Raw genomic sequence first — 26,392 nt, 5'->3', positions numbered from 1 at the left:
ATGTGGGAATGTGGGACGGAGTTGCTAGATCTTCCAAATTTTTCAGTAGAAGCCAAAAATACGGATTTTAAAATGTAAACTCTTCCAATTTTTAAATGTTGGCTCAAACACTTAAAAAGAGAGAGAGAAAGAGAGAACGAAAGAAAGAAACCTCAAACAGGCCAAATACAACATGCTAGCAGGCCAGATTTAGCCTAGGAGGCCAGTTCGCAGGCGCAGTCCTGGGTGATGAATGCAATAGGGCTGGAGGGGGATCCCTGTGAGCCCCACAAAGCCCAAAAGAAGCCCAAGGAGGCAGGGTCTACCGTACCCAAGAAGGATGGCTTGTCCCCTTCTTTGGACAGCGCCAATCCAGGCTAACTTGCCAGGCAGCCTTGAATGGGCGACTCTCCTTGCCCCCATCAGCTGAGGTTGCCATGGGGACCCCACAGCGCAGACAACACCCTGGGGGTTGCCTAAGGATGCTAGATCCAGTCCTAGACTCTCCTATGACCCAGCCATGACACAAAGATGACCTCTCTCTCCTCCTAGAGACTCCCCATGGAGCCTGTAGGTACCCTCCTGGCTCCTGTGACCTCTGTTGGCTGCATTGACCAGTGTGGGGGTCTTAAGTGCTACCTTTGGTCTGGCCACTCCCAGATGTGCATTTCCTGACCTTGTTCCCCGACTCCGGGTTCCCATGTCTCCGTCCATGCCTCCACTGACCACGTAGGCAACTTCAGACCCTCTAGACTGGAGTCCCATTCTCCCTTCCTCACTCTCTAGCCAGCCTGTGTCCAAGAGCCTTTCCACCTCTACCTGGTCCCCACCTGGCCTGACACAGGAGCTTCTGCTGTGTTCCCAGCTGGGGTAAATACTGCCTTCCCCAATAGCTGGTCTCAGCACCCACCCCATGTTTGTTGAATGAATGCAGGAATACCAGGAGCAAAGTAAGATCCCATGGGAAAAAGTCTTCCCCAAATAGCCATATAAAGGCCAACTCTCTGGAGCAGGCACTCTTTGCAGCCTAGTCATCTCAAAAGCCCCTTCCACAGGGCCACCAGTTGCACAAAGCATCCCCTAGAGGAGTTACCATCCTTTCTTCCTAGATGAAGCATGGAGGTTAGACAGGGAGAGAGCCTTGCCTGGGGTTGCACAGCTAATTAGGGTATTTCCCCCTTGCAGTCAGTGAGGGGTAGGCCCTGCCCCTCTCCCGTGTGTTTAGGCTGTTACCTCAGCTACTGTTAGGGTGGAAGTGAAAGAGAACTAGCCAAGGAAGGAGAGGCGAGAATGAGCCCTGGTCTCAGGGTAAGTCCAGAGCCCAGGCTTGATGCAGGCCCTCCCCCACCCCGACTTGCTCCTTTGAAGTGTTTTTAGTATGTACCTCAGGTGTGTGTGGAGCAGGGAATGTCTTCAATGGACAGAACTATTCGCTGGGTCCCCGGGGCCCAGGCCTCCAGCTGGCAGCAGCAGAAGCAGGCTTCAGGGAGGGTCAGGGAGGGCTTGTGGAGGACGAGACAGACAGGAGGGCTTGAGTAAAAGCACCTTCATTCACACAGACTGTTCCTTACCTGTGCATTGGAATGCCATCTTGCTCTGGCCTCAGGGACCTAGTAACCAGTGTGGAGGGTTCTGTGATGCCCCGGCAGCCAGAGAAGGCATCAGCTGCCTGAGCAGAGGTCTGGGCATATAGCATCCCAGAAGTACAAAGAACCTGAGACAGGAAACTAGCTGGCTAGGTGGCCTGTGTGGGGAAGGATAGGGTCTCTGCTAGGCAGGACTGAGTGTTCCAATCCTCAACACGGCACCGCCACCTACCTCCTCAAGGGAGTACGTGGGGTATGCCAGCCATCATGCCTAGGTGACAGAGGGAGGGTGCCAAGGCAAGGCAAGCCTCTGGGCCGCTGTCATTTTGCATTTGACTCATGAGGGTTTTGCAGGAAATAAAGACACAGGTGTCAAGAAGATGCACCCCCCCCCCCCCCCCCCCGTCAGAAGGAGCCCGGCTTGGGGCTCAGGACATGTGATAGGGAGGGCCCTGCAGGAGGTGGCAGGTGCCTGAGGGAGAGGTGCATCCTCCAGCAGGCTCAGCTGAAGGTGTTGGAAAGCAAAGGTCCCCTGGGCCATGCTTCCCCAGGTCTGAGGTACTGAAGGCAAACACAAGACTTGAACTGCACCATGCCAAGTCCCAGGAGGGCCAGCCTCAGGTCCCCAATTCCCTGAAACTCCATGCCTGGAGGCCCCTCCTCCACCAAATCAGGCTGCTCTGGATGGCAAAGACATGGGTCTCTCTCTGGCTGAAACTAAACCCAGTTAGCTACCCACATGCAGAGCTGCTTGTGGAGGTGGACTGTTAAAGCCAGGGCCATGGTGACCCACCGGTGGTCCTGGGTCAGAGGAGGATCAAAGCCAGGAGCCAGAATCAGAAACAGCTAAGGAAAGGGCAAGGCCTGAGTTCCCATTGTCTCCTGCCCCGCCCAGCCCCCACCCTAGCTACATAGCCACCCACCACCTCCCTTGCCTCTCTCCCAGTCCCTTGGGAGGTGGGGGTTCCCAGACCGGCCTTCTAGAAGAGCTGAAATAGTCAATGTAAATAATTGATGCTAGCTTTTTAAAATTAAATTTTAATACATTCTTATTAATTCCAGACAAATGCCCCGGCAGGTCATTCACTGTGAGTGATTGAGGAGGCCGAAGACAGATGAGGGATGGCCCCTGCCTTTGGGTGGAAGAGGCCTCTTATGAATGGCGTCCAGACCCGAACAAGCCCTGTCAGCTTGAGGGCCCAGCTTCTTGTAGATCTAGGGCCCTGATGGCTGGAAGGAGCTACTGCCCTGGGCGGGGGCAGGTGGCTTTCCTTAAGATGGACCTCAAACTTGGGGTGGAGGTGTGCCTCCAGATTAGCCCCTGGAGAGCCTGCTGCCCTCCCTTGCGCTCCTCCCCGGTGGTAGAATCCCTGCCAGCCACCGAATGAGTGGGGAGCCATTGGTGGATGGATGGGTAGATGAACACTTGGATTGGGGGGGTTGGTTTCATCCTGGCTGGCTCTGACCCTGCGAGTGGACGGCTCCTCCCACCCTGCGCTGGCTCGAGGAGGCCAAGACTGCTGGGTGCTGGGTGTCCTGGGGAGATCCGGGGCTCCTGCGTGGAAACTCACAGTCAGCCCGGGGAAGGCTGGAGAAGCCTTATTTCGGTGCCATAGGACCCAGGCATGCACTGTTCATGTTTATTGAGCGTCTGCTATATGCTGGGACCCAGTGCAGGAGATGAGCGCTGTGATGGGGACTCGGAAAGGTGGGCCTGGGGAAGAGGGGCGTTGGGGGTCGTGCTGGTATGCGTCAAACTCTTAACTAGAGAACTCTGATCCTGAAGGAGGACTCGTAGAAGAGGGTCTGGGCTCATGCTTTTTGTAAACTTTTATTTAAGTGTTGGGGAGGGGAGCCCATTGGGCGCCCCAGGGGTCCTTTCCTTAAGCCAGCCCCCTCTGCAGCCGTCAGAGCTGGAGGGCAGCAGAGCGCCTGTCCGAACTCCCTCCCCCCTCCCGCGCCTCCCCGCCTTCCCTCCTCCAGATTTTAGGAGAGGAAACTGAGGCTGGGGGAGCTCAGGGGAGGCCTGCTCGGGCGCCGGGGAAGTTGCTGGCCGAGCCTTGCCGAGGCTCCGAGGCCGGGCTGCGCCCTCGCTCGGCGGGGCGGTGGGGGAGGCGGCGTGGGGCCCGGAGTGAGCGGAGCGCGCTCCCGGCGGACGCGGCGCGGCGCCCGGCGCGAGGGTCCGGGATGGGCAGCCATCAGTCTTCTCAGGTCTGTGGCGTCGTCCGGGTGTTCAGTCTCCAGCGCAGCCGTTAGAAGGAGGGCGGGGGCAACCCCGGGGACGGCATCGGCCGGGCAAAGGAGAGCTCGTTGCGCGCAGGAAGTGCGATCCCGCTCGGGCCGCTCGCCGTCCCCGGGGTTTGCCGGAATCCGCAGGGTTAACAGGGGCTTGTGGGTCCCGGACGTGTGCAGGTGCCGTCCGGCTCAGAGGGTCTTCACGCCGAGCGCGGGCAGGTCTGCGCCAGCAGCTCGGAAGCCCACCAGACAACCGGGAGCGCCGGGGTTAATCCCTCGGGCCAAGAAGGGGGGGCAGACCCCGAACCCCAGGATCAGAGACAGCAGGGTCCCGGGCCGGGACCAGAGTGCCTGCTTCCGATGCCGTTCCCCTCGGGCTGCGTGAGCGCCGGCCGGGTACGCGGTTCCAACACTCTCTAGCGACTCAGCGCTCTTGCGCTGCGGGGCTCGGGAGGGACAGAGGGAGGGAGTCGGGCAGCAGGGGTTAACGGCGGGCTGGGGAGCAGCGGGGGTTGTGACCGTCCCAGAGTCGACGGGCACGGAGGGGCCCCTCTGCCAGCGAGGCCGCTAGCCGCCCGGGCCGCCGCACCTTGCGTCCCCGACCGGTCCCCGGTTCGGTCCGGGGGGCGTAACTCGGCGGCGGCCCGGGCAGGCTCACCTGTTACACGGCCGTGGCCTGGCGCGCCCACTGAGGCACGGGGGTACGGGCCGGGGCGCGTGTGGGGCTGCCCACGGAACGGGCCGGTGGGGCGCCCGGCCGGGCGCTGACCCTCTCCTTTGCTCTCCGCAGGCCTCTGCCGCAGACATGGAGAAACTCAGGTGAGTGTCGCGGGCGGGCCAGGGGTGAGGGGGAGGGCGGGCCGGCGGTGCGGCGGGGTCCGGTGGGCGCAGGATGGGCACGGGTGACGGGTCGGGGTACGCGGATGACAGCGCACGGGGCTCGGGGCGGCCGCGGGAGGGGCGTCATCATGGGCCGGTCCCCGAGGCCCTCGCGCGCTACCCCCCTGGGGCCCCAGGACCCTGGTGCCGCGTCCCCGCCATTGAGCCGACAGTTGTCTCGGCCGGGGTCGCGAAGTTTGCGCCGATGGCGACGGGCAGGGATGGAGCCCGCGCGGCTTCCCAGGCCCCGAGTATTGGAGCCATTTTGGGGGAACCCCGCGGCCGCGGCCCGGAGCACCCCCAAGGCCTTCCCGCGCACCCCAACTTAGAGCGGGGGCCCGGGCTCCTAGGGGCCCCGCGCGGCAAGCCAGGGACCAGCCTATTTGAATATTCGCGGCTTCTGGAGATGTCGCCCTTATCTTCGGACAACACCCCCCCCCCGCCCCCACAGTATTTTTCTCCCGAGCCAGGGCCCAGGCAATGTGGTCATCAGGCCCAGCCCTTTGGTGCTGGGTTCGGGGCCCTCGCCTCTTGCCTAAAGGGTCTTTTGGTCCCCTTGTCCAAGGCCAAAATTGTCAGTCTGGAAAGAACTGGGTAGCAGGCCATCAGTCCCTGAGGGGTAGGGCCTGACTAAGCTCAGGCCTGGCCCAAGGTAGGGCCTGGCTCTAGGGGAGGGGCTGGGCCTTCCCAGATGACCTTCAATACTGGTAAGTGGTCTTGGATACCCAGGTATCTAGAGACAAGAACAGAGAATCATGGGTCTGGGATCAACATATCCCGAGCTGGGAGGGGTCCAGCTTCTTGGGACCTCCGAGGAAAAAGCTGATGTCATTGGGCCAAGGCCCACCTGGCATAGTCCAGGCCCAAAATGGAGGCATCTAGGCCTAGGGAGCCATTTTCTGTCTATGGTCATTGCAATGACCTCGGACTCAAACCCAGGCTTCCCTCCCCAGGCCAGGGCCCTTGTTGGTGCCCCTCATTGGCTGTTACTCATCATCACCCCCACACTGAGGCCTCGAGGGGACACTGCTCAACCCCACTGGGACTGGAAAAAAATTGGGAGGTTTCCAGAAACCAGATGGATTCCCTAAGCTTCCTGCCTCTCTCCCTCTCCTTATGCTGAACCCAGGGTCTTGAGTGTGGTCTGTGTGTTGAACCTGGGGTCTGATCAACCTGATTGGGGACATGGGTAGGCAGATGTCCTGTCCTGGACTGAAAGGGGAGGGCTGGGGGCAGTGGTTAGGGCCTGGGACCCTAGACTGAATTGGATCACATGACCTTCCAGACTGGGTGGGATCTTGAAGATGGGACTCACTATGCCTCCTGGAATTGGGGTGGGAGGGGTCCTACCCCCTGGGATTGGGGAGGGGTCCATTGTTGTCAGCTGCTGGCCCTCTAGCTCCCTGCTCACAACAGCTTCCTCCAGAACGTTCCTTCCTTGATGGTATGGATACTGAGAGCCACAGTGGGTTCCTGCCTGGTCATTAGGGTTGGGCCTGAGGACCAAAAGAACCAGAAGCTAAGGAAGTCCAGTCACATGACCCCTTTCAGGGTAGTCACAGGATTTGGGGCCCCACAGATCTAATTTTTAGTCAAGTCCTCCTCTGGATCTTGAGTTTCCTCAGCTGCAGAATGAATGTCCCTTCTAAAGGAGGGGGGAGGGAGTGTCTATAGTCTGGGGCCAGGAGCACACCGGGGTTCCAGACAGACTGTCTCCAGTGAGGAGAGGGGGTAATCCCCCAGTCCCAGGTAAGAGGAATGGTATCTGTGATTGAGTGAAGGGGTCTTGGTTATCCAGGCAGAAGATGCTATGAGCTTGGTTCTGCCTCCTGAGGCAGAGAATGTGGATTTCTCTGTGCCATAGCCTGGGCTTTGGACCTGGGTTGAGTTCTGGGAAGTCTAGCCTCGGCCCCACCCACTCCTCCACCCACCTATCCCAGGCTTGAGCCTGGATGGCTAACATGCAGTATTCCTTTGGTGGCAGCCTTTTGTGAGCAGATAAGCAGCTGGGATCTCACTGCCTTTGCCCCTCTGCCTGACTCTTACCCCCCATCACAGTCCCGCAATGGAGCTCACAGCAAATTACTGACTTTCCCATGGTCCTCTCTGCCCAGGAAGCCTTTTCCCTCCTCGGTTAGCTATACAGAAAACATTGAGGCTCTAATGACCATCTTCACTAGGGTTCTGACGACCTGGCCCTCTACAGGATGCGGAGACCCAACCCAGCCATCCAAAGCAGGCACACAGGCCAGGGATAGGGGACAGTGAGGTCTGCCCAGGATGCTCTGGGTACCAGGTTAGAGACATTAGCCTCCTGAGGTATTGGAAGATGATCCCTAGGATACCTAGACTAGGGCTCAGGATAACAGGTTAAACAAGACTCCCTCCAAGAGTACAGAGATATCCCAGCTCAGGAAGCAATACCAGACAGAGGAGGAATGGGGAGTGGAGGTCAGGGGGCTGTCCCAGATGCCTGGAATGAGGTCCCTCTCCTTCCTAGTGCCGTAGATGGGCACCCTGAGAACAAGACTTGACTCTGACCTCTCTTCTACGAGCCCCAGTGACTAGCAGGGACTTGCACACAGTAGGACTCCTTGGGCCCAGTGGCACATAGTAGGTGCACAGCCACACCTATGGATGACCTGACCACCTGGCTGTAGCCTAGCATCTCCCCCTCCCCAAGTCCTGTACATCCCTGCTCAGCTCCTCCATCCCAGCTCAGCCACTCTACCTCCAACTGCCTGTAAAACTTTCTGTGACATTGCAGCACTGGGATGTCCCTGCATTTCAGCTGCCTGATATGTGGTAGCCATGGGGCTCTCTCTGCTGCCATCTTAGGCAGGCCCCCACCCACTCACCTCCCCCCCCCCCTGCCTCTTTGAGCTGCAGTTCCTCCTCTGTCCTGAGGTTCAGGGGGGGTGTTACTCAGCAAGCCAGAGATTTCCCTCACTGGGGACCACGCCTTCTGCCCAAAGCAAGCCCTTAAAGTGATAGAATGTGGTCATCTCCAGAGAAGCAACACGGAGCTGGCGATCAACTGCAGAACTAGCTGTGAAGTTAGAGCAAGCCTGGGACCACCTACCCACTGCCGGCCACCCCAAATATCCAAGACCCTTCCCCAAATACAGCCCCCACCTCAAAGTTACCAGGACCCTGGCTTTGTGACACAGGCTCCTAGCTTTTGAATTCCTGAGCAGCTCCAACTGTGTCTCAGTTGGGTCCTCATCTTGGGCCTCTGGGATTCATCTGTGCCACGGCTGTGGGAGTCGCCCCGTGACTGACCATCCCACTGAGCCACAGGCATTCCTTAGTGACTGGATCAAGGTAAGCAGAGCTGCTGTGGACATCCATGGACGAGTGTCCTGTGCGTGCCAGGGCACACATAATCATCTTGGGACAACAGGTCCAGAGGTACCCAGTGCCACCGCCCAAGTCCTGACCAACTTCCTCCCTCAGATGTGGGCATGGGGGGGGGGGTCTTTCCTAGCTGGATTCCTATCTTTTGATGTCTCTCTTGGGTGCCATCTGCAGGCACTTTTCACAGAGATCCAGCGTGACTTTGGATTGTGAAAACTCTATATAGCTGGTTCCAACAAGCCAGTGCCTCCTGCCACTGTGGTCCTTGGGTAGATGGGACTGGGTGTCTCAGGCTGGGTTGCTGGGATGGCATTGGGGCTTCACAGTGCTAGCAGGCACTCCACCACAGGCAGAGCCCAGCCTGCTCCTGTTTTCCGAGTGAAGTCTTTTGTGTGCTGCTAATGGATTTTCAGGTGCCCTGCACAGCCTTCCTCTCCTTGAACTTGACCCCTGTGTCTTGCGGTCGGTGTTATTTTCACACGGACACCTGCTAGTGCATTTGGCCCACAGTTTGATCTGCTCACCTTCCTGCTTCTCATCCAGCCTTGCACAGATCAGGCTGTCCTCCATGCCGGAGCAGTGAGGGGAGGGGGAGCCTCCACGCTGGCTCCAGAGAAACAAGTGGCTGGCAGGCAGCCTTACACCTGTTTCAGCAGCCCCCTCAGGAACACATGTGTACTTTCCTAAAGCCAAGGCTGAGGGTTCACTCCAAGCCTCCAGACCCCCGCTCCCCAGGCCCCTTGTGCAGCCCCCAGCACCGCCCCCCACCCCACCCCACCCCTGGCTTGGCACATCTGTTCCCATGCACTGGATCTGCTCTGCCCTGAAGGTCTGGCCTTGGCCTTCTGACCTGTCAGTTGGACTTTAGTTGGCTCATTGATCACAAGCTGAACACATTTATTAAGCACCACTGTTTACCAACAGTATTGTAGTCAAAGGAGGATATAGAAAAGACACGGCAGTTAACCGAGACAGAGACCTTTTGTAAACACAAGTAAAATTCACAAATGCTGTGGGGACACAAATGGGAGGGCAGCCAGCATCCGTGGGGCGGGGCAGTTTTGCAAGCCTGAGAACAAGCAGAGAGAGAGGCCTGAGCTCCAGGCAGGCGGGAGATAGCCGATGCAAGTGCCTGGTAAGAACCACGTGGTTGGGGAGGGGGGACGGCGTCTGGAATGTGGACCCCGAGGTGGGTTCTGGGTGCCGAGAGGGTCCATGGAGCCAGATCTGCTGATGAGAGAGCTGTCGCATGACAAGTACTGGGTCTGAGTTCCTGACAGACATGATGGGGACAGCCGTGGGGAAGCACAGCTCTGGGGGTACATAGGCTTGGGTCCCCTTTGTGGGGGGGTAACTCCCCACATTAGATCCCCTACTCTTCATTTCCCCCCGCCCCCACTGTGCCAGCTGGCCAAGTCCCTCCCTAAATGAGGTTCTTCAAGGCTCCCACCTCTACTTCTAAATCTGATGCCACTGGAGGAAGCCTAATTCTCACTAAGGTGTGAGTGACTACCTCCTCTTGAATTCTCCCTTGCGGGATCAAACCATCCTAAAGGGACCTAGCATGTGAAGGGTTTTTTCTTCTTTCTTACTGTATTTCCCTTCAAAATCTCCTGTCCTCACAGCCCATCTGGGTCCCTGCTCTGCAACGCCTCCTTCATGGAGTGTGTCATTTTATGAAAGTGGGGTCACCTACCTAGCTTGAATGCCAGGCCTCTACTTAGTGGCTGTGTGACCTTGAGTAAACTTCTGACCCTCTCTGATTCTCTGATAACGGGTGCCTACCTCTCTCAAAGGGTCTGTCATTACCCCCACGGGAGCCATGTTGCCCCACCCACTGAGCAAGTGACATTATTCCCATAGTGAGGAGGAGGATGGAGAGAGTCTAGGGTTTGGGTCAGGGCTGTATTGCAGTGTCAACCCTGTCAACCCTGGACGGGAAAACACCCACAGGACTAGAGCGCTACTCAGCAGGTAAGAAGAGTACTTGTTCTTGCCAAGGACCCAGGTTCAATTCCCAGCCCATACACAATAGCTCAGAACTGTCCATAATTCCAATTCTAGCGGCTCCAACACCCTCTTCTGACTTCTAGGGGTAGCAGGCACACCCACGAGGCACAGACAAGCCTACAAGAAAAATACTCAAAAAATAAATCTTCAAACCTTGGAAAAGAAAACAGCTGTGAGTTCAGGACTTTCCGAGCTGGGCAGGGGTCACCTGCTCCACACGCACCTCACAGTGGTCCAGGGAGCCCTCCACCCACCAACAGGCATTCTGCCCACAGGGGACCAGGTGTCGGGAGGCCTCATGAACCCGCAGCTGGGGTGAGGAAGGCTCAGGGGCCATAGAGCAAGCTTCTAGAGGGAAGCCACGGTAGTCACAAATGGCCCCGTGGGCTTTTGCTTCGGATAGGGAAACGAAGGCGCACCAAAGACAGCCTCCTTCCACTAGTGAGTTTGCCCGTGGGTGTCAGTGGTGGTGAGGGGGTCCCAAGGTTTGACCTCAAGCCAGCGTTGTGCCTAGGTGGCTCTGCAGCCCCTTCACCTGGGCTCTGAGGGACATGGCACCCAGGGGACATTTGGGAGCCCCCGAGGAGACACTGTTGACAATGAGGGTCACTCTTGAGACCATCTATCCGCTGTCCTGCCCTGCATGCTGACCCTGTCTTAGCGTGGGAGACAGCCTGTGGGGTGGGGGCAGGGATGAGAGGGCCAGGCAGGAGAGACAGGAGCCCCAATGAAGCTGGGGGCTGTAGGTGCTCCTGGGGCCCGTGTAGCTCCTCTGCTTAACCTCCGCCAGGCTCCCGTTCCAACTCTACCCCCTCAGGATAGCCCGAACATACCACTTCCAGCTCTCCAGTGGCAGAGGCACCCCTGAAGCTTGTGCCTTTCCCTGGCTGATCCACACCACTCCTGACCCCAGCACAGGTACAGCCCAACCCCAGCACAGCTTGTGACCTCCCCAACGCAGGGTGGCTGATTCAAGACTAGGGTCCAAGGCAGGGAGGGCAGCATTGAAGGGCACAGGAAGAAGGGGGCCCATCCTGTAGGCAGGGCCAATGGGAGGGTGGGGAATGTCCAGGACTCCCCAGACACAGGAGAGGCTGTCCATCGAGAGCTTCCTGTGAACCCTGCAGACAGGTGAGGAAGTGCGATGGGGGCACCTGGAATCAGATGCACCGGGGACTGTGACAGCCCGTGATATTTGCTACTGGGGATTAATGTGAGCTGTGAGCGTGTGCACCCAGGGGAGGAGAGCGGCTGCGGATAGGGAGCAGGCATGAGGAGCCCTCTCAGAGGATGCTGGGAAGGGGTAGCCAGCCAGCCAGATGCCATCAAGGGACAAGAAGGGAGTGACAGGCGCCATTCAGCGGTGGGGACATAGAGACAGACACCAGGGACAGACTGCATTTCTGCATTTCCGGCAGCAGAACGGGCAGTGCCTGGAGATCAGAGAAGGTGGTTACTGAAGTGTGAAAAGAAGCCACCTACTGGACTGCTGGAGAGAATGATCTAGAAGGAGGGGCGCACTGATTCAGAAAGGAGGGTGTTGCTGGAGCTGGCAGAGAGCAGGCAGGGCCCAGAGGGTTGTCCCAGGCGCATAGCACAGGTGTCAGGCCCATGTGGATAGGTGATACATGGGGCTGATATCTGTGGAGGTTCCCTTGGACGGCTTCCTGTGCTCCATGCTGTATGTAGGTGGTGGGAGGAGGAAAGGAGGGTAGAGACTTGAGGGCAGTGGAGGCGGAACTCCAAGTCAGTCCTCTTTTAGGGGCTGAGTCCAGGTGGGAACCTCCTGTCCTTGGGTTGGGGGTATGGGGCATCAGGGAGTGTAGGAACAGAGAAGGGGGATGTCCCTGGGGGCAGGGAGCTGTGTGTACATAGGCCCTGTGGCTCTGGGCATCTAGCTCTACCCACCCCAAGGGCTCTCCAGGACACGGTGTCCGACTCCCGGCACAGAGCTCTATTGGCAGAGGAGGGTGGTGGGGCAGGGCTGCAGCTGCCTGATAAGATGAGATGAAGAGCCGATTTTTTTCTGCGGTGGTTCCTGACCGCTGCCCCAGGAGGAGGGAGCGGCAGAGGGACCACGTCAGCCTGAACTGCCTAGCCGTGGGCTCTGGAGGTAAAATCAGGGCAGGTGCCCAGTGTGCATACCTGTGTTCCCTAGAGGCAACCCCCTTCCAGACAGCCCCCTGCTGTGGCCACAGGACCACCTGTGATAGTCCTGATCCGTAGCGCGTGCCCACGGGAAGTCACAGAGGCACGCACGACCTTTCCGCAGGAGCCGTTTGTGTGGTGACACCTTAGTGACCATGGTGGCAGCCCGGCGCTGAGACTTAGGTTAGCATCTGGCCTCTCCACGCGGGGGAAGAGAGACAGCACAGAGCGGAGCCCAGCCAAGTCCTGTGACCTGGACAGGCCTGGCCTTTCCCACACTGCACCTGTTTCCCCAGCTGGAAAGTGGGGGAGGGGAGGAGAGATCTGAGACGATGATGATGATGAAAAAGATGGATGGCGGTACCTGGGCCAGGCGTGTTGAGTCACTGAGTGCTGCTCATGGCTCACCTGCCCTTGGGGGAAGGCAGCCACAGGCATGAAGGGTAGAATCATCCGGGCTGTGCCCAAAGAGCAACAGACTCCGAAGATGTGCAGAAATGTAGCTACCAGGCATAATGCAGCACAGTCTAGAGACCGTGACGGTGTTACCAGCAGGAGACACTCTGCCCAGAAGCCTGAGGTGCTGAGGGTAGGTTGCTCCAGCAGGTCCATGGAAGGATTGGTGGCCCACAGGATAGAGAAGTTTCTACCACTGGGCATATGGGCCCCGGGGAGCTAACTCGAGCCTCAGGAGAGGACAGGTTAGGTCTCTCAGGCAGTGTTAGTAGATAGAGGCGACCCTTGGCAACAGCTATGAAGATGAGCATTCTAGGCTAGTTGAGAAGATGAACTCAGCCCCGGTGGTCATGCCTGACCTTGCTCCTGCAGCAGCAGACTGCCATGTGCCTCCCAGACTGGCTGGGTGCTGATACCTGAGATAGCCCCGTAGGCTTAGTGGGCAGGTGACCAGACAGATCACCACACCTGTCCACTCAGTACTAAGACTAAGCAGGTTGCCAGAGGAGGTGGCGTGCAGGTAGAAACCCTCCTGAGAGAATTTCCCGGGCCCCAAGGAGGCAGGAGAACAGTCAGGAGCTCCAAGGCACACACAGGCAGAGGATGGGGGAATGGTGGCCCAGGAGGTGAGAGTCTGGGTACAGGGGCCAGGCAGGGTGTGGTCTGCTTAGGTTTAGAAATCAGTCATCCGGTTGCCAGAAGATCATGGAGTTGGGAGGCCAGGGTGGCCATGTAGGTCTGAGACCTGTGCACCCTTGCACTCAAAGGTAAGTAGGCTGGTAACTTAACCATTCAAGGGAGCAGCTGTTGGCCTCTCAGTGGAGAGGGGGGCCAGCTAGGCCTTCAGGTGGGGAAGAGTTAACCTGGGGCAGGCAGAGCAAGGTCCTGGCAGAGGGGACATGGGGACAAAGTCACCAAGATGAGAAAGTGCTTGCAGCATGTGGAGAATGACAAGCAATTTGGCGTTGTTGGAGCATGACTGCCGGGCCAGGCTGAGCCGTGCTGGAGAGCAAGGCAGGCTGAGTCCAGGCATTCCTACAGGGCCCCTCAGGACGTCAGTGAGACCGGGCCCGAGCAACCCCTGGCCCTCCCCTGATCCTGGAGCAGTGACCAAGAGCCCGGCCCGCCTCGTCACTGTGTGGGCCAGCGGGTGTCACCAGGCAAACATGGGTCTGAGTCTCCTGCAGGACAGGTGCCCCAGAGGCAGGAGAGGTGTCAAGCTGAGCTTCCTGAGAAAGGGGAGGGAGGACAGATGTCCGGGTGTGAGCAGGAGTGAGGGCAGTGGCTGATGAGACTTAAGAAGGAATGCAGAGGAAAGGGGTGGCCTGGCTAGCTCAAGAGTCCTCAGCTACATGTGTATAGAGTCCGAAAGTGGGGCTGGAACTTTCCAGCATCTTGCCTGGGCATGCTGGAGCGAGCACAGGCAGGCCTCCAGGCTCCACAGGTGGCTGTGGTTGTCTGCATCTAAGATGAGTGATGGCGGCCCCCTGCCTGTTTGCTGTGAGAGGCAGGCTCTGGTCTGTACCTGCTGTTCACTCAGTGCCCTGTGCCTCCTGTACCTTCAAGGACCCTTGCTGGTCCCCAGGGTCCCTTGGAGCTTGTTTGTCAGGCATTTCCTGGGAGAGGAAGACAGACGTGTGTGTGTCAACAGATCCTCTCCGTAGGAGAAAGAATTGCTTCCATGCCTAGGAGGGAGGAAATGGGTCCCAGGCAAGCTGGGAAGCAGTACGTGACAGGCCCCCCACCCCGTCTCTTCCGAAGAGGCACCCAGTGCCAGGCATAGGTATCCCGGGGTCTCATTGGTCAGGACAGGGCAATCCCCGGCCCTGCTGGAGGTGGGCACAGCCCACAGCATTCCTCAGCAGGCTCGGCTTCCTTCTGTCTGTTTTTCTCTCCTGAATGGGGCCCAAGAAGGAAGTAGTGAGCTAGTTCACATCTCAGCCCTGAGATTAGCCTGGCGATCTTGGGACTGCGGTATAACCTCCCTGGAGCCTGTTTTCCTCATGTCTGGAAGATGGTCCCTATACCAAGTGCCACACAGACAGTTTCCGTGTGTTACCTGGCTCAGAACAAAAACAGACATTCAGTGGTGCTTAATAAATGTCCTGTAAGGGACGGAACCCCACCTAGCATCCCCTCTTGGCCCAGGTACATCTAGCCCCTCCCTGGACCCCAGTTTCCCTTCAGGTCCCGGAGTTCATCTAGGACTGAGGTACCCCAGCTGAGGTCCCCGCAAGGGGCTGTTAAGTGGAAATTTGTCGGCAAGGGCTTCGAGCATAGGGTGGCCACTGCTGGTCTTGGCCAAACCGGGAAGGGAATCACCCCAGCTTGTTCTGCCCCCTATAGCTTTGGGAGTGGCTGCTATGTGAAGGACTGAGAGCCCCCACCCCACCCCCTGGCCCATCATTGATGCTTACGGGAACGTTTTTCCAGTGACAAAATTTGATCCTAAGTAAAATTTTTTTTTTCTTCTGATTTTTTATCTGTAGAAAAGATGACAAATCCAGAAAAGTATACATTGTGTTTTGGTTTTTTTTTTTTTTCCAGTTACCCAGCATTCCACCACCCAGGCATAACAAACATTTCTCTTCTTCTGTGATGGTCTGTGCAGCGAGTCTTTTCAATGGGAGTACGCAGCTCTTGGCACATCTGCCTTGTCCTGAAGCCCTCCCTGAAAGCCCCGTTTCCGGGCCAGCCAGGCGCCCTTGTGGGTGTTACTGGGGCACCTCAGTGGCTGCTTGACAGTACCTCCGCCCTGAGCATGCATGCACACGTGTTCCCTCAAGTCCATGTGTCAGGCCTGACCACCAAGGTTCCAGGCAGGCCCTGGCGCTATGGCAGGCACGCATGTGCGGTACTGTCCTCCAGCGGGGCGGCACCAGAGTAGGGCTGAGGCAAGCCTGTGTCCTTTATTATACCTACCCACTGTCCAGCCCACCCTAGCCACAGGCAGGGGTGGGTGAGCAGGGTCCCAGCAAAGGATGAAGAGACCCTTAGCATCACAGATCCCACAACCTGCAGAACACCGATGTAGCTCTCTTTATACATCAACCAGTGTGGCCTCCCTGCAGAGAGGAGCCCCCTGCCCCTCCTTTCCTCTCTCAGAAGAAAGTCATGCACACAAGGAGCCCAGCCCCAGGACAGGACATGCACTTGACAGATTCAGAGCCAGGGGGTGGGGGTATGCACTGTCTCCCTACAACATACCTGAGGCTAAGACAGAGGATGCAGACCTGTGGGTGGGAACAGAACCCCCAAAATAAACCCAGCCAGTGACCAAAGAACCCTACCACAGTGAGGCTCAGTTCCACCAAAGAGCTCAGAGCCTCCACAGCTACCACAAGGGCTATCAGATACACACAGCTGCTCCTCAACAATCCTCCTCTCTTGGCCTCAGCTGGGGGCTGCAGCCCCACCCTGAGCCCCCACATGTTCTGAGTAGCTCTGTCCTCTTCACCCATGGGCTGCACAGCACCTGGGTGCCCTCATGCCTCAGGCAGCCCCGAGTCCTACGGGGCCGCCTGGCCAGGTCCTCCCCTTCGCTTTGGGAGGTAACACACCTGTTGTCTCCACCTCTACACCCTCACTTCTTGGTGTCTCTTAGTCTGTCCCAGAACTTGTGTCCCATGTCTGCGTCCAGCTCCCTGTGACAGATAGGCTCAGAAGAGGGTCTCTTGGCTCACAATACATTGTCCCTACAGCCCAGCTCCATCTTTGGACCCCTGTGAGTGGCAGAGAGGCCTTATAGAAGGAAAGAAGCTCCCTCAGGCCCCTCTTGGAACCCTGGGGGTGGGCACGCCAATGCCTGCCTAGGCTTCCAGTGGAAGAGAGGACCAAGACATGGCACACTACAGCTGCCCTTCACTCACCAGGGTCCTCCCCTCACTGCTGGGGAGGGTGGGGCTCTGGCAGCTCAATTCCTCGGCCCCTCCCCTGTGCAGATGTGAAGGGGCTGTTTCCATGGCTCCTCTTGACAACTTGATGGACTGTAACTTGTAAACTTGAAATAACACCTGCCCCCAAAAGAGAGAGAAGAAGCTGTGTCTGGGTGCTAGGAAATGCAGACCCAGCTGCTCACCTAGCCAGCCATATCCTCACCCCTGAGGAGCCCAGGAGCCTACAGCTTACCCTAATCTCCCAGTGGCCTGGCAGCCCCCACTCCCATCCCACCCCATTGTGCCAGCATAGGTGCGAGCCACAGCTGTGCTCCCGTATGTGGATAATGCCATTCTGCTTTATGGGTGTGGACACTGAGGCACTGGGAGGAATCCAGTTAGTTTGTGGGAGGAAAGGACACTGGACAGAGATGTTGGCAACACCCAAGTAACCACCAGGGTCCTCCCTCCAGAGCTTCTGACGCCAGGGTGTGGCCAGGTGTGAGGGAGGGGACAAGGAGGACTTGCCTTGGCCCTCTCCAGGCGGTTGGGTCCAGAAGGCAGGCTGGAAGCAGTGGGACACGGACTTTCGGGTGGGTGGAGCCCAAGAAGGTGCTGGCTGTGGCTGGTGGGGGCCATGAGTCTTGAACATGACCCAAGGTGCAGCGGCAGACCAGGCAAAGGCCTGTAGGTAGGATGGTGCCAGATGCAAGGGAAGAAATGCCATGGGGACACCACCAGCAATGACTGACTGATGATGTGTGTCTGGGCCAGGGACCTGGGTGATGTAGCCCCCGGAGCAAGCAGGCTGGAGATGTAGCAGCTGGGGCTCTGTTGGCCAACAACTGTCCTGGAAGGGTAGGTGGCTGTGATGGCTGAGAGGGCATGGGCAGGAAGTGCTGGTGGACCAGTGAATCGCCCCAGGTCTAGAAGACTACCGAATGCACCGTGGAGCTCCTTTCCTACCTATCCTGAGGTCTCCCAAGGCAGGGGAGAGGAACGATGTAGTGACTCTGGCTTGGGCTTACCAGTGTGGGCAGGGTCCGAACTGAGTAGAGATCGGTGGCTGTAGACACCTGGGGCAGGCTACCTCATCGGCCCTAGAAAAGGTCAGGGCCAAGTGCAAAGGCCTAACATGCTACAGGTACAGCTTCCCAAGAGCCCGGCCCGGAGGCTGGAGGAGAGTGAGGATTCGCGCTGAGGGGGCTACCCCGGCAGATGGACCGTGTTCTCACTTCTTCCCAAGGGCATAGCCTCCTCCCGTAGTCTGTGGCCAGGAGCCCCTGCCAGGAGTTCCCAACCTCCAGGACTGCCGCTGCCCGCTGCAACTCTGTTTTGGATGAAGTCGGTACTCCAGGAAGCGTGCCACCCCACAAGGGAGGGAGGGCCTGCCTGGAGTGGGCTGGTGCAGCTGGGCGGGCTGCCTGGAGGAGAGCAGCACAGAGACAGCTGGGTGAGGCAGCAGAACACCTGGCAGCCGCGCCTGTGTGGGCAGCAAGGCCTCGCCTTTGGGTTTCCCTTGCTACTTTGGATTCTTTTTTTGGGGACTGACTCTCAGGAGGACGCACCCCCTTTCCTTAGGCCTGGGCAGAAATCCAGGAATGCTTAAGGGGGGGGGGGGTGGCTGGGAGTGTGCCTGTGACACGTGTAGCTTACTCACAGGGCTGAAGACGCTTCTGATGGTGTCTGCCTGTCCTCCACACCCCTCACTGGGTTTTAAGTCGGGGGGGGGGGGCGCACGGGAGTCCCTTGAATGTAAGTCCCACAGCACATATTGTGGGCACAGTTAGGACTTACAGTACCTGCCGCCCCCTGCCCCCAGGTTTCCAACATGGCATCTGAGCTCCCCTCCTGCGCTCTACCTACAGCAAGTCTACTACAAGTTACACTCTTGGGTATTGGGGCCCAGGTGGGATGGAGTGTGAACACCCGGGGGGGGGGGAAGGCGGGGGTGGGGGGCAACACAGAATCCTGAACCCTGAAGGGACATGATTGCTGGTACAGCCGCCACGGGGGAGAAGGGGGTATGCCTGAGTGCACACACACTCGGCATGCCTGGCTGGCCAGCGTGGTCTCAGTTTCCCCAAGCTCGCTGGTGCCATGGCCTGGTCAACTGCCTGGTGTCTTGCAGTGCCCTGCAGGAGCAGAAGGGCGAGCTGCGCAAGCGGCTGTCCTATACCACGCATAGGCTGGAGAAGCTGGAGACGGAGTTCGGCTCCACGCGCCACTACCTGGAGATCGAGCTGCGCCGGGCCCAGGAGGAGCTGGACAAGGTTACCGAGAGACTGCGCAAGTAAGGGCGGGGCCGTGGTGGGCAGGGGGGAGGAGCTAGACCATCACAGTGCCAGCTCTGGGGGTGTTCGGCCCAGTGGGCAGAACGTCGAGCAGGGCAGCCTACCTAGGGCTTGAACCTGCGGCCCACTGGTGCCGTTGGCAAGGCTCTTCCAGTGCCCTCTTCCAGGCCTGGCTTCTCACCCCCTCATACGTGCCCCTGCTCTGACATTGGATGAGCTAGCGCCGGCACAGGAGGGGACGCTTCCAGACCCCACCCCACTGGCCACAAAAGCCCCTGAGATGAACTTGAATGTAGAATCTGGATCTTGAGTGGCTTGGGGACTCAGGATGCATTGAGAGGGGGATCAGATTCTTAAGATATTTGCCTTCTGGCATTTATTTTTCTAAACCCTATCGTGGGTATCTCCATCTTAGAAATACAAAGAGGACGCAGGCTGCTGTTGGCGGAGTTTGTTTTAAATACCTAGAGAAGCAGCTGGCACTGTCCTGAGGGCAGTTTGTCCCTCTTCAAATGGCCCCATTCTTCTGGGCTTTTGAACGCCACCACCAAGCCGTGTGGAAGCCAAGCTTGGGCAGTGCAGCCAAACCTTGGTTAAAGTCCCAGCTCTGCCACTTAACTGCATTAAGCATCTTTTTGTGTCCCTTTCCCATTGGCAAGATAGCAATAATACCGCAAAGGTTGTCTGGAGGACACGTGGCCACCATGTCCCACAGCCACCAGCAATAGAAGCCCAGATCATATCCCTCCATGTCCTCCTGCTTTTCCGGGTAGGGCCATGTCTTTTTGGTCCCTGGCACTCATCCCAGGGCCACACATTCATGTGTCTCCTTCTAGTGTGCAGTTGACATGTAAACCACCCTGCCAGCTTCCAGGACCCGAGTATAGCTCTGACAGGCTCTTGTGCACATAGGCCTCCCTCCTCTCTCCAAGGAGCCCTACAGTGTGGGGACAGAACAATGTGGCTTTGGCCGTGGCCTAGGAGAAGCCCTGACAAAAGTTAGCTTGGATCCGATCTTAAGCGCAGACATTGAATCAGGTAGAGCTGGTGGGACAAGCTTGGCTGCCTGGCAGCCATGTTAAGCGTGATGGTTGTGAGGTTGCTGGGGTTGTAAGAAGGTCAGGCCTTGCAAGCGGTGACCCTGTTGCCTCCCGCTGCAGGATTCAGAGCAACTACCTGGCGCTGCAGCGGATCAACCAAGAGCTGGAGGATAAGCTGTACCGGATGGTGAGGCCCCAGCACACACTGTCCTCACTGAGTCGCCCCTTGTGGCTTGTTCCCTGGAGTGAGAGGTGCTGTCAGGGTAAAAATGAGGTGGGATCCAGGGGAGCCGAGCCTGTGCCGGCAGCACAGGGCATGACTGTGGGGTTCTGGACCTCCCCTATATTAGGACGAGGTTCCCGCTTATTCTTGTTCAGTGACAGGTGTTCAGTACCCGTCTGTCTTCAAGCTGAGACCAGAAGGGGCAGGACAGGTAGGGGCTGGGCCATGCTGAGCATCACTCTCCCAGTTCATTGAGTGAGATGATAGGGCAAGCCATACTCTGCACCTCAAAAGCAGGACATCAGGAGCAGGTAACTGAGGCCCAGTGAAAGGACTGGCCTAGGCTAATCCAGTTTATCCTCGGTGGGATGGGGATTAAACCCGGGTTAATCTGTGGTCTTAACTCCTACACCATTGGCTTTTTGAGCACCTTGTCATCAACAGCTGTTGCTGGACTTTGGCACTAACCACTGACCACTCCTTCTTCTGTCCCTATTACCAGGGCCAACACTATGAGGAAGAGAAGCGTGCGATGAACCATGAGATTGTCGCCCTCAACAGCCACCTGCTGGACGCCAAGGTGACCATTGACAAGCTGTCGGAGGACAACGTGAGTGCCGTGTGCATTTGGCTCCTGGAAGGGATGTGGCAGGCGTGTTCGGGGGTCTTCCCAGGGGGAGCTTTGGCAGGCAGGGCCTTTCTGATTCAGAGGAACTCCAGCCTGGCTCTGAACAAGGGGAGGGGCAGGGCAGTGAGGACTTGGGGAGGTGTCCAGGGTAACTGGGAAAGAACAGTCTCCCTGATGGAAGGACTGAAGATGAGGTACAGGAGGCCATCCATCCCACCCTCACAAGACTTACAACTTCACGGCTGTGTGGATATCCAAAGGGGCCCCATGAGATAGCCAGCCACCTCCCACTGTCCCCTCTGGGCTGACTGTGGACACACTAACTAGCCTGTGCTCCTTGCCACAAGATCATACGAGGTTCTGAGATTGTGGTCTGACCAACACAGACAGACCTAGGAAAGAAAAATGGCTGCCCTTGTGGATTTTTAAGTCCAGGTGGGAAAGTAGACAGTACAACAGTCTGAGTGGCCTGTTAGAAGTGCTAGGTGCCCAGCTGAGTGTGACAGTTTGCTAGTTCCACTAGAGCATGTCACCTAGGAAGTATTTGAAGACTAGGCCCTCAGTGGCCAGGTGGCCTGGGCCCTTCCCAGAGTAGGGCAGGGAGGTCCAAAGCACAGACAGCTCAAGCAGAGAGCCTGACTGTAGTGTGCATCTCTGTCCAAGGTCACCTGCCTCTCCAAGAGGTATCCCCTACTCACAGTGGTTGATCTGGGCTGGCTGGGCAGTGCCCACAGCCTTCTGGCTCCCGTGACAGCTGCTGTGGGGTCTCATGGGGGATGACTTTCGACTCTGTTCCTAGGCAGGTCAGGGAGGAATTGAGAGGGGCTGCAGGACCCAGTTTCCCTCCCCCGTGCAAGTCCGGTGCAGAGGTGGGATGGGGGAGGGTAGCTCAGGACACTGGTCCTGGTTGAGTGTGGCATTAGTCCTGGGCCCTCTGGCCAGTGCAGGTAGGTCCTTGGACAGCTGTGGCTTCTGGAGAGCAGAAGGAACAGCCCAACATAGGCACATGCAACAGAGATTTATTTCCAAAGGTGGAAGCACCCCTTGTTCCTACTGTCTGCATCTGTTTTCAGCTCGGGAGGCGGAACAGCATCCCTCCTGCACCTGGGGTCACACGTCTACCCTGATCCTGGCCCAGCCTGGCAATTAGCCCCAAGGCCAGGCAATACCATGAGCACAAGTGGGGGACGAGGGTGGGAGGACTGAGGTGCATCCCTGTCCCTGACTTGTGCCCAGCACTCCCACCCAGCCATCTTTGGAGGGATTCCAGGAGCTAGAGGCACAGGAAACCCAGACAGGGTGGACCCGATCGACCGACCAACCTCTGGGGGCTCGGGGCTGATGGGGGGGGGCCCACCTGTGGCTGTCCCAGCCTGTGGAGGGTCCCATGTTGACAGGGCATCTTCCGCACACCAGCAGGTCAAAACAGGCCCTTGCCTGCAGCGAGAATGTGGAGCCTGGACAGGAACTGGCCAGAACCAGCTGCCCTGCCTACTCTGCCCTCTCCCTCCCCCCCCCACCTCCCATCGCCCTGTTGGCACCGGGCGTGCGCGGGCCAGGGCGGCCGCGCCAAACGCCTTCTCTTGTCTTCCAGGAGCACTATAGGAAGGACTGCAATCTAGCGGCCCAGCTGCTGCAGTGCAGCCAGAACCACTGCAGGGTCCATAAGTTGTCTGAGGTAATGTGTCCCCTCCCCACAACCAGGCCCGCCCCGTCCCAGGACCACCCGGCTCCTTTTGGGCCACCCCACCCCGAAGCCTCTCCCCACCCTCCAAGAAGAAGCTACCCGGTGAGCCTGAACCCTCGTCCCTGGTGCACCTGGGTCCTGGCTTCCTGATGGTGAAAGGTGCCCCCCCCCCACACACACACTACACTCCCCAGGGCCACCCTAACCCACTTGGGTTACACACCTTTGGAGGCTGCACAATTAGAGGTATAGGCCCATACCAGAGGCAAGAAACAGACATCAAGGACAGGCTTCATTGAAGGCACACAGAGTGAGCTAGTTAGCAGAGTCCTAGTCAGCCCTAGGCTGCCTGGTACCCAAACTGGACTAGACAGAGCCCATCCTGCCTGCCTGTGACCATCCTGGCCAGACTATCCCTCCTGGCCCACATGCACAGAAGATCTTCTACCCAGACTCCTGCCCATGTCGCCTTTCCCCAGGCCTGGCCAAACCTGCAACACTCACAAAATAGATCAAACAGTAGCAGGATACCTCACCACGCACCACCACCACCACCACCACCACCACCACCACCACCACCACCTGCCACCAGGCACTCCTGGAAACCTTTGGCACCTGGCACTGGCCCCCTCAGTCTTTGTTGCGTCTGTTTCATTCAGCAGCCCACAGGGGTGGGGGCAGGGGCACAGACACTGTGGGCCAGCAAGAACAAGTCACCCCTCACTAGGCAGGACCCAGGAAAGGCGCCGGACAGTAGCCTAGCCAGTCTCTGCTAGGCCCATTGGAGTAGGGTGGGTGGGTAGAGGTGATGGGGAACCCCTTTGTCCTTGGGAGTTAAGTTGGCTCCCACTGTAATGTGAGACACCTGGGGGTGGGGGCTGTTGCCTGTCTGTCTGTCTGTTGGTGATGCGGGTGTGGCCCTGGCCTCGGGGCCAGGGCTGAGCCGCTTTGCTGACTACGACCTGTTTCTCCTCTCCTCTCCTCCATGCCCTTTCCAGCTGCCCTTGGAATTCCAGGAGTGTGTGAGCCTGCATATGGAGAAGCATGGCTGCAGCTCTCCGCTGTGCCATCAGGCCTGCGCTGATTGCGTGCCCCCGTGCATCCTGGCCAAGGTGCTGGAGAAGCCAGACCCTGGAAGTCTGTCCTCGCACCTGTCGGATGCCTCTGCCTGCGACCTGAGCTTCTGCGAGGGAGTGGAGGAGAAGTCGGGCCAACGACCCCCGTACAAGGAAGACATCTACTGCAGCAACGCGGCTCTCTACTGCCCTGAAGAGCACCAGCATGACCGGCGCCCCAGCGTGGAGACACCGATGGCCGACGTGGGCTATCTGCGGGAGCAGAATTCCATCGACAGCGCGGCAGAGGAGGAGGAGGCCGGGGCGGCGGCCTACCCTGAGGCCTTCCGCCGCCGCGATGCCTACCCGGGCTACGCGGCCTCGCTGCCCACGTCCAGCTCCTACTCCAGCTTCAGCGCCACGTCCGAGGAGAAGGAGCACGGGCAGGCGAGCACGCTGACCGCCTCGCAGCAGGCCATCTACCTAAACAGCCGCGATGAGCTCTTCAACCGCAAGCCACCTGCCGCCGCCTATGGGAGCAGCCCTCGCTTCGCCTCGGCCTCGGCCTCGGCTACGCTGGCCTCCCCGCTCGAGGGCCAGGTAGCCCCAGGCTATGCTCGGACAGTGTCTCCGTACCAGGCCGAGTCCTACCGCTTCCCGACCTCGCCAAGTCCCCAGCAGGCTCTGATGCCTCCGAATCTGTGGAGCCTGCGGGCCAAGCCAAGCGGTGACCGGCTTGTCGGAGACGACATGCGAGGCCAGTGGCGACCCCTGAACGCGGAGGATGTCGGCGCCTATCCCTACCAGGCGGGCAACGGAGGCCGCGACTCGCCCTTCTCAGAACGTTTCTACCGCGGCGGTGGCAGCGGCGGCCGCGATGGTCGCGATGGTCGCAATGGTCGCGATGGTCGCGATGTCCGCGATATCCGCGATGTCCGCGATGTCCGCGATATCCGCGATGTCCGCGATATCCGCGATGGTCGCGATGTCCGCGATATCCGCGATGTCCGCGATGTCCGCGATATCCCTGATGTCCGCGATGTCCGCGGCGGCGGTCGCGGTGGCGCCGGTGGACGCGGCGGTGGCCGTGGCGGCGACATTGGCGGAGGCGGTGCAGCTGGCGGCGGCAGCCCGGGCAATAGCGCTGAGGGCCGAGCCAGCCCCCTCTATGCCTCCTACAAAGGCGATAGTTTCTCGGAGGGCGATGACCTCTCCCAGGGTCATCTGGCTGAGCCCTGCTTCCTCCGAGCAGGTGGGGAGCTGAGCCTCAGACCCAGCCGTTCCGTTGACCCTCTCGCTGGCTATGCAACCGGTGAGAGAGATAGGGGCAGGGGTAGGGAGAGGAATAGGCTCCGGATGCAGCTGTGTGGGGCTGGCAGCAGCCCTGAGCCTGAGCAAGGTTCCAGGGATTCCTTGGAGCCCAGCTCCATGGAGGCCTCTCCCGAGATGCACCCTCCCGCTCGTCTTAGCCCCCAGCAGGCCTTCCCCAGGACTGGAGGCTCTGGGCTGAGCCGTAAGGACAGTCTCACTAAGGCCCAGCTCTACGGTACCCTGCTCAACTGACTGCCACCAGCAGGCTGCAGTCAGGGGCCCCCACCTTACCCTGCCCCATAGAGGGAGTGGTCAGCCCCCACGTGCCCAACCCCTACTGCCCCAAAGAGGGAGTGGTCAGCCCCCACGTGCCCAACCCCTACTGCCCCAAAGAGGGAGTGGTCAGCCCCCACGTGCCCAACCCCTACTGCCCCAAAGAGGGAGTAGTCAGCCCCCATGTGCCCAACCCCTACTGCCCCAAAGAGGGAGTAGTCAGCCCCGACGTGCCCAACCCCTGCTAAGGAACTCTAGTTCCTCCTGACACCCCTTACAAACACCCCAGTGAAACCTGAAAAAGCAAACCCTCTCTGCTTTCGTCTTGTTCACCCCAGCCTCTGCTACAACCTCTACCCAGAAAACACTGCGCCCTCCCCTGAAGTGAGCATTTCCCCATTTTGTAAGTGAAACTATTTTTGTAGGGAAAAGGGTGTTTCTTCAAGCACTTGCCTCCAGCTTCTGGATGGCAGCCTTGGCATTCCCCACATGGTGTGTGGGGCTTGCCCCAGGGAAGGGGAGGCGGGGGCCCTAGGGGGGCCAGTCTCCACGAGTGGGGAGAAGCTAGAAAGCCAGCAGCAAGGGAGCCATGATGTTCTGTCCACTGAGAAGGGGAACTAAAGCCACTTAGGGCGCAGAAATTGTCTTACGCACCCACACCCGTCTCCCAGTCGCACCCGCACCCGTCTCCCAGTCGAACCCGCACCCGTCTCCCAGTCGCACCCGCACCGGGACCCGTCTCACAGTGCACCAGCACTCTGCCCTGATCCACCCTGAGCTCCCCTGTGGCCCGGCCTGTGGGCCCAAGAGGGGCCAACCCCCAGAACAGCCGGTGCTTGTTCCTCCCCACCCCCTCCCTGTACCACCTGACTCTACCTCAGATATGAGGCTCCTCCCACCCCCGCCCCACTCCGCACCCCCTACCTACCGCTTTGTGCAAGTGTGACTTGTGATGCATGCCTGCCGTCAATTAGTACTGTATTCCGCATTCCCCAATAAAGCACAGCAATGGAAAGAATTCAGGTTCATGGTATTTTGTTGTTGTTGTTGTTCGTTTGTTTTCCTGGTGTTAACCAGTTAACCAGAAGCAGGGACCGGTGTCCCTCCACAGTCCCTTTCAATCTATCAGGGTGGGCCCCTTCCCGGCCTGGCAGCCTCCCAGGCTCAGCATCCAAGCTTTCACCTAGTGTTCAGGTTGCCTGGCCACCTGGCTGGCTCAGCATTTCAGTGTCCCCTGAGGCTGTCCCCTGCGCTCTCCTTGGCTCCCTTCTCCGAGGCAGCCCCTCCAGTGTTGCCTTCAGCTGGACTGGGTCTCCTGGTGACAAGGTCCACTCTTACTCTTCTGAAATGTCTCAG

General features: G+C 58.6%; 1 protein-coding gene across 2 annotated transcripts in view; it reads left to right on the top strand.

Annotated features, from left to right (window-relative positions):
• Begain (brain enriched guanylate kinase associated) overlaps positions 1-26,058 on the top strand; it is a 35,220-nt gene extending 9,162 nt beyond the window's left edge. The window contains exons 1-8 of one of the 2 annotated variants that reach the window (XM_037210840.1): positions 3,704-3,776; positions 3,978-4,196; positions 4,591-4,619; positions 18,657-18,818; positions 19,980-20,046; positions 20,585-20,692; positions 22,305-22,388; positions 23,396-26,058. In XM_037210840.1, coding sequence (XP_037066735.1) covers positions 3,753-3,776; positions 3,978-4,196; positions 4,591-4,619; positions 18,657-18,818; positions 19,980-20,046; positions 20,585-20,692; positions 22,305-22,388; positions 23,396-25,015 — 2,313 coding nt within the window. In that variant the 5' untranslated portion in view covers positions 3,704-3,752 and the 3' untranslated portion in view covers positions 25,016-26,058. Of the gene's footprint in view, positions 1-3,703; positions 3,777-3,977; positions 4,197-4,590; positions 4,620-18,656; positions 18,819-19,979; positions 20,047-20,584; positions 20,693-22,304; positions 22,389-23,395 lie in introns of those variants that run through there. The other variant, XM_037210841.1, reaches the window with a different exon arrangement.
• The last annotated feature ends 334 nt before the right edge of the window (positions 26,059-26,392 follow it).

The sequence above is a fragment of the Peromyscus leucopus genome, chromosome 14 (genome assembly GCF_004664715.2).
Source record: "Peromyscus leucopus breed LL Stock chromosome 14, UCI_PerLeu_2.1, whole genome shotgun sequence".
Lineage (NCBI taxonomy): Eukaryota > Metazoa > Chordata > Mammalia > Rodentia > Cricetidae > Peromyscus > Peromyscus leucopus.
Note: the sequence above shows the minus strand (reverse complement) of the source record. Positions and strands in the feature narration are given on the sequence as shown.